The sequence below is a fragment of the Osmia lignaria genome, chromosome 11 (genome assembly GCF_051020975.1).
Source record: "Osmia lignaria lignaria isolate PbOS001 chromosome 11, iyOsmLign1, whole genome shotgun sequence".
Classification (NCBI taxonomy): Eukaryota; Metazoa; Arthropoda; class Insecta; order Hymenoptera; family Megachilidae; genus Osmia; species Osmia lignaria.
The window spans coordinates 8,100,259-8,112,549 of record NC_135042.1 but is presented as its reverse complement, the minus strand read 5'-3'; the positions used below and the strand labels follow the sequence as shown (position 1 = coordinate 8,112,549).

Sequence of the window (12,291 nt, the reverse complement as noted above, 5' to 3'; positions counted from 1 at the left end):
AGCAATTAAACGTTGCCGTCCGCTTTCCTTGCAATTCTTTATCGGCTTTTCACCGCGCAGCAAGTTTCCTTGTGCGCGAACGTTGAAGTGCTGCTTTTTATCGGGCAACGGGTAAGAGAGAAACCCTGGCGCATAAATGAGGCTGGATGTTATATGTACGCACCGGAGAATCGTTTCATGGCGAACGTGCTTTAACGCCGCGACTCCGACACGTCCACGAGTTTACCTCGCCGTTATATCTCGCATCATGGGATTTCTGTACGCTTTTCATCCCCCTTCTGTCGCGGTTACATCGTAAATTCCCCACCCCGTGTGTCCCCTTCAGCGGCGATCTTTCGAGCGAATTTCTCCTATCCCGAGATCGGGTTACTCTTTCACCCGAGTGCATGTGCAGGCACTTGCAAACAAATGAACGATTTATCTCATACTTCTACTTTATTTTTCTTTTTAAAGAAACTCATTCGGTGACGTTTAACGTCCCGCGGGAAAAAGTGGCGCGGTTGTTATTGTGAAGATAGAGGCGCATGGAAATAAATGAGAATCGTTCTTCCTGCTGGAAGGGAAAGATTGAATCAATTAATCATTTTCGCATGAAGGAGAAACGGAAAAGCGCGGTGCACTTGCTGGAAACGTGTAGTACTTATATTACGGATGTTTATGCAAATGCATTCATAATTTCACGGGTTGCTATCCTCGGGAAGACACGTTCCCTAATGAAAAGATTTAAATTAAAAAATCATTTTTGAAAAATTGCAAATGAGTTTTCTCGACCCATCTGCTCCTAGTATTAATATCACACTTTCCTTAAAATAAAAAGAGCTCACGAGTTCCATATGAAAATATTCTTAAAATTGATATTCTTATAAAGAAAATTTCATTCTATATTCTACAAAAATTTTACCCCAATTTCGCCTTTGAATTTCTTCAATACCATCTGGAATTTCCACGTAGACGTTCGTAAATTCTAGTTCTACCGAATACCACGGACAAAGGTTTTCCATCGGGAAGGTAGTAGCAGGTAAAAGGAGTTTCTTTCTTCCTTTTAAGTAATATACTTAAAGTGGAAAAGTTATCGGCGAAGCAGCAACAAATGCAGCCATTTAAATAGGGACGGGAGGTGGACGGTACGCAAGTACTTAGGAACTCGGGAGAGATTCTTCGAGTCAAGATAGCAGCAGCCACGTTCCATTTCCCGACCAACCATGCTTCGTTTGCTAACGGACAATGACTTCCGTCGTTTCGATGAAACTTTTCCCTCGGAGGTTTTTCTCCTTACCTGTCCCGTCCCGTTCCTTTAGCCTAACACTGCTTAAACTTTCATCCGTCGGCTGGTGCCGATTTATTGGCTTATCAAGTTGACCCGAGGAACTCGGCCCAACGCCTCGAAGCACGTGCTAGACCGGCTACAAATATCGCTTCGACGATTCCGTAAGCCGTCTTTTCGTAAGATGCAGAAGACGAGGGGATTGTACTCTGAATAGGAACTCCATTCCACGAGGTACACATTGCTTCCGGGGTAAGCTGATTGGCAGACGATGTGGGTCCTTGACGATTCACCGGCAATCGGCTTACCTTCGCGAAGGAACCCTCCCGGTGCCTCCGATCGGATCAGAATATCGATGCTTCATTGACCGTATCGAGCGTCTTAAAACACTCTGTCATATCTACTAAGCTCATTACAGCCGGTAACTGATAGCCAAGGTTCATTTGCAACGATCGTTAACGAACGGCTTCTCGAGGATGTTTATTAAATACTTTATTCTCCGTTGGAATTCTTTAGCTTATCTTATGCAACTTGTGCGTCCGAGAAGTTTTAACAAAGGAATCCTGGTATCACCACAGGATGTTAAAAGTTTTGAAAATGTTTTCTTGTAAACTGATCGATTATGTTGAGGAGTAATTTTCAATGTTTCGTTGAATATTCAGGGTGTAATATTTTGATATAAAATATTTCTTAGGATCATGCCAATTTTTAGCCCCTAATGTTATTAATATTAAAATTAACCTCGTGAAAAGTAAATAGCTAAGTGCACGTGTAAACGCGAATCTATGCAGTCACGCTGGTAATTTAATAACGAACCTGCGAGTGTTCGAGAAACCACAACAGTGAGAATTTCTCAAGATATTCCGTCACGGTGCCGCGAAATTGCCATATAACTGTCTTGTCAACGACCGTGACCATGGTATTTTATCCGTGGTCGACTTGATGGTTGTTGAGGTTTTGATTTGCATTTTGCAATGTGATCTATTCTTTCTATGGGAACACTCGCGATCAAATCAATCTTTGTTAGAGAAAATAGCGATATAGGGAAAACAAGAATTCTCAAAATAAATGTTTAAAAACGACATCTTTTTAATTCGAAAGACTCATTCTGAACGATTTAAACTTTTCACTGCGAAATTCTCTTGCAACATAGTCTCCAGCGGCGCGTGTTAAGCGGTGCGAAGTTCAAAGCGCATTAAATAGAAGAAATTCAGAGGCGTAATTACACACAACCGCGTGTAATTAAAATTTCAAAAAAAGCTTTAGATCCACGAAAGAAGCAGCCGATGCACGTGTTCCCAGTGGTACGGATATAAAACGTTTCTCTTGGAATGCTTTTTAATAACGAGCCTGGGTAGGACAAAATAAAATCAGATACAGTCCTCTTTACTTGTCGTCGCGGAAGCCATTTCCTCCGAAAATACCGTCTAAATGCTTCGCTTAATAGAATTTCACGAAAGAAATGGTGCTTTCAGATGGGTTCATTTTTTACTGCTCGACTTTAGAAATCCAAGACGAGGAAAAGTTTCGCATTAACACGTTAACGGAGTGAAAATAACCACTGGTAATTTTAATTATTCAGATTACTAGCTTTTCATTTTCCAATTTAAACTTTTCATTTACTACCGTGCAAAATTAATAAAATTAATATCAATGCCACTTGGAATTAAAAAAATTTTTTTTTAAAAAAACTTGTCCTTTGAAAATTTGAATATCTAATTTTACTTCATTCAATTAAAACGTTTTTATACAAAATTTATAATATATACTTTAACTTGTAAGAGTTAAAATACCTTCAACCACAATTTTTATCCACTGTTCTTTGAATTTTGTTTCGCACCTTCAGCTTGGACGCTAGTGAAACGACGGAAGGATCTCTGACTTGGTTCGCGAGGGTATGTCGGTCAGGACGTCTCTAAATTAACATAATTTCGTGTTTTATAAGCGACGCTTCTTAACTTGAAGACGAAAGGAAGGAAGAAGAGCCGGGGAAGAACAAAGGATATTCGGGAACAAATCCGTGCAAACATTTGGCGAGGTATCTTTTTCATACGGAGAGCAGCAGAACTTCCTTCATCCTGATGCGCATTATAAATTTCACGATGACTCGGGTGAAGTTCGCTGCGACTTTTCTGGGAATCGGAGGATCCCGAAGGGGCAAGGAGGGGAATAAAGCAAAGTTTCCCGAAACTTTGGGGACGATGTTTAAGGATCGCGCGGGGAGAGCCTGGATCAGCTGTTATTTCAACAAAATTGTAAAACTACGTTCCTTCGGTTTTATGTTTCTTTGAAGAAACATTAATCATCGATGTGACGGCAGATTTAAAAATATGAATAAATATGAGATGGTAACCTTAAGGTATCAACTGAGATATTAAGTTGATACTTGATTGAAAGTTTTCAATGGATTCTGTATTTTTCTTTGTTTCAATTATTCATTTCAAAGTAGCAATTTAATATAATATAAAGTAAATTGAATTTCTGCATCAAATCAAGTTTGACTACAAAGAAAATTGCTGCAAGAAGTATTTCAAGAATTAGCCTCTTTCAACCACTCCAGAACTACCCTTCTCTGTACTTCTCCCCTTAATTACAAGAATATACTAATTATTGTCATTAGATCTTAAAAATCATAATATAGTAGACTTTGGTTATGTTGCCATCGAGAGGGCTGTAAAAGTGGAAAATTTAATTTAAATTAGGGAGGAGAAATAGAAATATATTAAAATATATCTTGATAGATTATGACGGTGAAAGGATGGCACTAGTATACTTTAAAATCCAAATCTTTCACGTGGCAATATAACGAGAGACTACTGTACTTCTCTAAGAAATTCGAGCATCATTACATCTCTTGAGAATTTCTTTCAAGAGAAAATAAATAATGACGTTCAAAGGGTTAAGGAAGCAAGGAGAAAAGACTTTGAAACGTTGCTTTCCGGAAGTCGTTACTGGCGGACATTTACACGATTCAATGTTCGTTTTCTCGAGATTCAGCGGAAATATTATTTGCACATGGAGATGAGGAAGAGAGCACGAAATGGTACGACTTAAACGTATCTCCGCTATATACTCTGCAAACAGAAGGCAGAGGCACCTACCGTACATCCGACTTGTTAGATATTATTCACTTTAGTGCTCTTCCGGAGTCACTTTCGGTTAAATTAATCACGATACGAGTGAGCTGTATTGTTGAAACAGTTTCGATGCTTCGCGCTGGCGAACGAGAACGGATTCGTTTGAAGTTATACCGAGGAGAAAAATTATTTCCTACTTTGATAAATGAAAATTGAACGAAATTATGATATTTCGAGTTACAGTGGATGTAGAAAGTATTATTACACCCAATTAATTTTAAAAAATGACTTGGTGAAATTACTGTCTATTAACTATCTTTTTATAATGAAATAATAATGAAAATAATCATCACTTCCAATTTTGTATAATGACAATTTATGAATCTTTACTGAAAGTTATAAAGTTATTCTTGAAGGATATTAAGTTAAAAAGAAAATAATAATGAATCCAATATTTGTTATTGGATATTTTAAAGAAAGTACTAATCTATAAAAACTGCAAAATATTTTAAAACATCTAACAATAAATTTCATAATTCACATGAATTCATTCATTTCTTTCCTTAGTTATAATATTTTCGTAGTTTTGATCTTTTGTGAATATGAGTCACTGATCCGCAGGCATCAAACTTTTAATTAGAAAAGCGATCCTAGCACAATCACGATTGCACAATGCCAAGAATCCTTTTATTTTCAGACTATTCCCCCCTTCATCGACGCCGATCTTAGCCTCGAGATTACCGATTTCATTTCATTTATGATAAGGAGCAGAAAATTTGCAAAAATGCATCTATTGTTCTTAATATCACTCTAATTCACTCAAAAAATTCATTTCTTTAAAAAATATAATAAAAATAAATGTATCTTTGCAAAATTTTGTACTAAAATATTTACTCACAAAATCCTTGGCTAGGAAGAGAGTACTTCGCTTTTCTTTTGATGGTTTGACACTTACCTGAAACAATAGAAAAAATATTACGTTAAAACATGGAATTTTTCAAATTGTTCGAATATGCTTATGGAACTTAAAATTATTTTGCAATTAATGTATTGTAATTAAAGTTCCATAATATCAATTTGTATATTTTTTTAAAGAGATAATGCGATTGTTAAATTAAAATTATTTTCTCTGCAATTCTTTCAAATAATAAAAATATCCAGTTTCAACCCCCTACAAGAAAGATTTGTTCGCGACTTTTCTCCAAACGAAACCGTCTTTCTAGATTGCTGTTAATTGGAAAATATCCTCGGCAATCTACAAGTAATTACGGATTTCCAAGTATCACGGTGTTCCTTAATTAAGCTATAACAATGACGAACGAGGGTGAACCGTTTCATGAACCTTCCCCCGTTCGATAACCATGCGTTTCTTATTTCTCTCTTGTTTTATTCAGCTTTCTTTCTATCGTTCGGTTCTTCTGTAGTTACTCTTCGTTCACCCTGTGTTTCCATCTTTGTTCTTTTGCTCATCGTTAACACCTGGTTTCGTTCCATTACGACTTCCAGACGACGTCACGGTTGGCAGTAATGAGTCTTGTTCTTTGGTCACATTAAGACAGAAGCGAGAAGGTACACGACCTTTCTCATGAACTTTCTAAAACCTCTGATACCCTACCCTCGCAAATGACTTTGATTGATGCTTTAAATTTGTATAACTCCTATCTTTTCTTCGTGCAATTTAACAAAAATTAACACTATTTTTAAGTTTACTATGTTTTGATCAAAATGAAGATTTACCTTCTTCAAATTTTTTAAGGTTCAGCTACTATTAGAGATCTTCCATTTCCTAATTCCATATAATTTTAAATAAAAATAAAATACAAATTTTCAATTTCTTTAGAAACTAAATTAGAGAGATTCTAACTCTTTCTTAACACCAAAGGGTTAAAATATCTAAGGACAAATGAATACTTTCACAGCCAGTAATTTTAAACTTTTTTAAAATTGCAAACTGGATAATAATGAATTTAAATCTATAGTTGGCTGCTACATCATAACTTTTTCCGTTCCATTTGGGTCAAATTTTCCAGGGATCAAAATACTTCCAGCCAGCGCACGGTGGTTGAACTGCTAAAATTCCTCTTACACCACCCACAAACTTCAACTACAACTACGATCGCGTTATGAGTTTCGCATAAAGGCAGAGAAATGATTAATAATGGAACTGTGTCAAAGGTGTCTTCGGAAACGGGTCACATTCCTGTGCTATTTCAATATTTAAGCCGGTTCCAGACTGTTGTCTGTGCACATGCAAGGCAGTCCTGTAAGTCACTCATGAGTCTTCCGCGATCGATCATCCAGAACTTCCTTCCTATTTGAACCTCTAGTTTCTCCAGTACATTGACCAGTTTATTGCATAAAGCTGCTCCAACAATGCTATAAATACACCGAACAATTTTCATCGACTTTATGTGGAACAAACGAGCAAGTTTACTGGTGAATCATTTTTTCCATGTGCTGGCTTGAGGAAGTCTAGCTTAAACGAGGGCACAATTGTTTCAATTTTAGTGAGGAATTTTGTTACTTCGTTCTGGGAAATGTGCATTATTATTTGCAATTGAGTCTGTTTTAATTAACCTGATTAATTTACATCTACATCTAACATTAATTAATTTTCTACTTCTAATAAATGAAGAAACAATTGTTTGCATATATTTTAATGTTAAATTATATCAGGATATGAATTATTAAATAGTTTAAAAGAAGAAAATTTCGAATGAACCCACAAAAATTTCGTACCACCGAGATACCCTTGTAAGTATGTCGTACGAGATCATCTCTATTCGAATTTCTGCGATAGAAATTCTATTTCCGCTCTAGCTCCTGCATCTTATACGGTCAATAGAGACCCTCTCCACGTCCTGAGATACGAGTTGCATAGGAAATCGCTGAAGGAGACCGCTTTAAGCTAAAAACGATCCGAAAGATAAGTGGCTATTCCAGAGCCACGATATCATACCTGACTCCATTATGAATACCATAGAGTACCCATGGGACATTGCACAAGTTTTAAGAGCTCTATTACCCATCAAAAATAAGAATATTTTTGCTTTATGACGAAAAAAGTAATACTGTGGAATATGAAAAAGGGAATGTTCTCATTACCAAGAAATTTTTAGATAAAGTATTAAAGTTAGAAATATTTCATTTACCATTAATGAAATAGTTATGAATTACAAATGCATTTCTGTAGTCATCGATAAGTTCATATTAAAATTTTCCAAAACAGAATAAACAAATAAAAAGTTACATAAAATAAAAATTTATTCAAAATTATTTCCCCATAACGTAAAGCCATGGAATCCTCAGTGCAGAACCGTTAGCATGGAATAACTGCGGGCGAATCGTACATAATAAACGAATGCAGATTTTCACGCCCAAGGGAACGTGACGATACTGGAGCAAAAATTCAGTCTCCCTATGAAACAGTGTTTTCCGACAAAAAAATCGAGGCCACTGAATGCAACGAGTTACGCGAATCGACGTAATTGCGAACCAACCAGTGCAAGCCACTGAGATTCGACTGGTCGTGATAACAAGTGCAAAAGGCTCGAAATGTTTCAGGAATTCTCCAGTTCAATTTATCCGGTATTCAGATATACCTTGCAACAATGCGTTGGCTGAGTTCCTATTTTGATCAGAACTCCAAAATTGATGTGAATTTTGATGGAAAAATTAACTTCTCTGACCCAGTTCAATGAGTACTAACAAAGTTTTATTGAGATTGAATTTCACACTTTGAAATGCCACATATTGAGAGAAATTGTGTGTCTATGATAACAAATATAGTTGTCATTGCCATTTTGTATTGGCATAAGTAGGAAGGGGATAGGATGGGCTTTGATTCCCTAAAATCCTGGACTGCCCCTCTTTAAAAATGTTAACTTTTACCAGTCAAAGTTAAAAAATTCTAAAATTTAAAAATTTTTAAGGGACCTAGCCCAACCCTGAAGACATTCACTGTTCAACAGTTTTAAAATTGTTTGGCTATACAGCAAAGATTTGATCACATCAGCTGTTATTGGTGAAGTGACGTGAACAAAGTTTTCTGCTTGGTCCTGATAGGGTGGACTTTTTGATTTACTGTTTTCATGGGTGTTGGCCAGTTTACCCAAGAGAGGATAACACGGTTGTAAACAGCTAAGTCTGAGCCCGGTTGAACTTTACAGAGCCCTTCTAAAATCACTGTCTATAAATTTCAGTGATTGAAATATAGAGAGGAAAACACTGTAGACGACAAATCCCACAGCTTTTTTCAAAAAATACTTCTTGCATATTAAATAATGAATTTTGAAACATAGAAATTCTGACATCATTTGTAATACATCAATTTAAAGCTTGAAACATAATAAAAATTACTAGATAAATGTTTCATTCATATTCTTAATACAAAACAAATGGTATTTCGTTAAAACAAATAATGAATCTAATGTCCTTTATATGGGGAACATATAGAACGTTCCAAAAATGAGTTACATAACTTGAAAATTGCAAATTCTCCATGGTATAATAAATCGAAAAGTCCATTACCATTTGGGACATAAACGACTGGAATTTGGATATTTGCTAATGGACAATATTGTACTATAAATTGGCCGAAGCACTGTTTGTTACAATCAAGAATTACCAATTTTGTATTACGAATATTGATGGACCATTTATGTTATCATTTTCAGGAAACTGTAAGCTGTAAATTCATATGCCACAAGTACTATTTTGTGATACTTTTATGTCATCAAATCACGTTTGATTTTTTATATTTCAAAAATCACCATTTAAACTCTGACTTAAATATTGTTATTACATTTGTATATGAACGCAAATACAACAAAAATATTTCAAAATAAAATAAACATCATAATATCTAATTTTATTGAAAATGTTTCTAAAGAATTTATTTAATTGAACCACGTTTAACATTCTTCATTTATAGAAGACACTTAGCTCTACCTTCGTTCAATTTATTAGCGTTTAATTTATTGGGTACAGATAAATTGAAACCACACGAAACCAATAATTTATTTGGAATAATTGAAATCTTCTCCTCTCGTTTCTTTTATCTACATACAAATGCGAATCTACATCCTTTGAATACGTATCGTGTAATTTAAATACAATAATTGACATGAAATGTTGCATTTCCTCGAGTAAAATGTTTTCTATGTATAGCTATTCATACATGTTTCATAGAACGTCATCGTTTACAATGCGATTGCTTTATTCTTTCGTTTATGAGCCGGTGCGGCATTACCTCGGAACAATTAAGCCTCATGATATATTGAATCGGCTATGAATCGGAACGAGCATGGTTTCCGTCGTCATCTTTGATTCACGAGCGATCGATCATTCTCTCACATGTTTATTCATGGCTATTTCACGGCAAATCCTAACGAGGCAGTCGGCAAACGGCCGTGCGAATTCTATGGGGGTATTTAATCAATCGATTCATGGTTCAAGAACAATGTGACGCCTTGCTAGATTTAGAGGATTTAATATTTCAAATTGCATAAATTAGGGAAATAATTAATTATGTATTTTACACGGTACCAATTATATGAGTGAATAATTAAAAAATTTTAAATTTTACAAAAAGAATTATAATTTTGTAAAGTAGAAGATACTGTATGCTGTGTGGTGTGTAGTGGGTATTCCTACGTTAAAAGTATGTGAGACGTTGAGAACCACTGGAGGGTATGGAACCTGAACCATGGTTCTATTTATTGGCCCCATTGAGAGAGTTGAGAATAAAGGGATCTTAGAAGCTGTTAGGATGACAGTCATCATGATTGAGAGTGGTGTGTTTCTATCTCGTATAAAAGATTTAGGGACACAATAGAAAGAAAAGTAACGAACAAAATCAGAGATATTTTTGGTACAAAGCTGTACAAACGAGCACCATGGACATGTAAATAGACACACGATATGTATGTAATTTTATATTGGTTCAATAATATTCTATATTTACACGTACACCGGTTACTCGTTGATTATACGCTATTCAGAAATGACAATTAAACAGATTGATCCGTTTGTTTAATCGACTCTTTCAATCGAATTGCATTCAATCATCGCTATTCAATCACGTAAATTGGCATCGATTCTTTTCAAGATTAAAGCAAATATATCCAACATTTTTTAGGATATTATTATATTTAAATTGTTCTAATCTCTGAGGAAATTGAAAGAAATTATTGAGTGTCAATTTTAATTTAGTGATATAGTATCTTCTTAATTATCGTTTTTATTTTCAATTTTCAATTTTTAAGAATAGAAGTAAAATTCGATCTGAACGAGCTATAAAAATATTCTATTTTTATTGTAAATTATATTAAAAAAAATATTTTACTTTATCTGTTCATAGGTATTTAACTATATCACATTAATTTGTTTCCTAATTAGTTCCATTAACCCAGTTTCTTCAAATTTAAAACACAGTCGATCGTTCAATCACTTCGGGTCCCCTTGTTCACCAATATCAACGTCCTCATCTACTGTTATCTTTCTCATGTTTTCTCGATTAATCTTCTATCCTTCGCTGCCGCATTTAATGCTTCTTAACTCTGATCTTCTCATTATTCTTCATTTTAACACGTTGCACGTTTCAGAGAAGCATTTAAGCCGCGTTTAATTTTTGATGGATCGTTGTAATTCTGCTTTGGGCTATAGAAAATATTCTTGCGAATCGAAGGAGACCCCGATTAATAAGATCAATTGATTACTTTGGATCTATAACTTTTAGAATCTTTTGTTTTTTGAAAATTCTTTTTCAGATATTAATCTTAGAAAACTTTTTGAAAATTTCTAGATCTGAAACACTGAAATACCCCCATGGATGATGCCTGAATTTCCATACGAATCCATCACCCACGTTATTAAGAATTCTTTAAATTTAGGAATTTATATTAAAGTTACAACTCAATTAAAAAAATTAATTAAGTTATATAGAAAATAATAGTGATTCCCAATACGTTACACTATTATTTTCCTACTATCGATGCTTCATTCTTTTAGAGGGTGAAAAATAAAAGATCCCTAGAAAAGGGGTGAGTCAGGACACATGCAGATGTCGCAAAGAGAAGAATGCTAAGGCCACGGCTGACGTAAAACCCAGTTCTTACCCCAGTTAAGGTTGGCTGAAGGCCAACCAGGACTACTAACGCAGCAGAAAAGCAAAATCCTATCCGCTGAGTAGCGAACTTTTGTTGTACGTTCCTAATTACATCACGCGTACAGCTTGTCGCATTTGCGAAATTTGGACCATTACTGATACTTAGCAAGGTATTAAAATAAAAAAACAAACCTTAATCTTTGAATTGATACGCCATAATTTTCAATTGAAATCTGTAAATATTGAACGATAAATTCAAGAAGTTAAATTCTTCTCAAGATTCAGTTCTTGGAGAGTTGTTTTGCAGGTGGTTGAAGATAGCTTATCCAACTTTAATAAATATGCACGAATTACGCACAAAGGAGGCAAGTTTAATATTTCTCCAGCGTACCCAGGGGAGTTCCCCTTCTTTTCTTTCCCTTATCTATCCGATACTTTCTAACTTCACAATAGAGCCACCCTCTTTCTTCCTACCTGTTCCTTAACCGCCCCCAATGCAAAGCGAAAATCAGCTGCTTGCATAAAACATACCTAATCTTATATCCGGAGTAACAAAGAAGAAAGTGAAATAATAATATTCTTGTATTTGTATGGTTATTCTTATAATCGAGGGAAATAATACCTAATTAGGTGAATTATCGTTTGTTCAAATACAATTGTCCCTTTGAAAGAATTTAGTATCATAAATAACCGTTCATTCTTGTTAAAAATAAAGAAACATAATACAAGTGGTTGAATGAGTAAGCACGCGATAACAGAATCAATATAAGCCATGGCAAACAAAGAAATTAAAGAGTTATGATAACACTTATCAGAATGTTGTTTGTCCTGTTATTATATCC

General features: G+C 34.9%; 1 protein-coding gene across 5 annotated transcripts in view; it reads right to left on the bottom strand.

Annotated features, from left to right (window-relative positions):
• The window catches only part of kuz (zinc-dependent metalloprotease kuz), a 90,527-nt gene that overhangs the window by 35,685 nt on the left and 42,551 nt on the right, over positions 1-12,291 (bottom strand). For 4 of the 5 annotated variants that reach the window (XM_034323985.2, XM_034323986.2, XM_034323987.2 and 1 more), the window contains exon 2: positions 5,240-5,296. The exons of the other annotated variant lie outside the window; for it this stretch is intronic. In XM_034323985.2, coding sequence (XP_034179876.1) covers positions 5,240-5,296 — 57 coding nt within the window. The remainder of the gene's footprint in view (positions 1-5,239; positions 5,297-12,291) is intronic. 5 annotated transcript variants of the gene reach the window in all.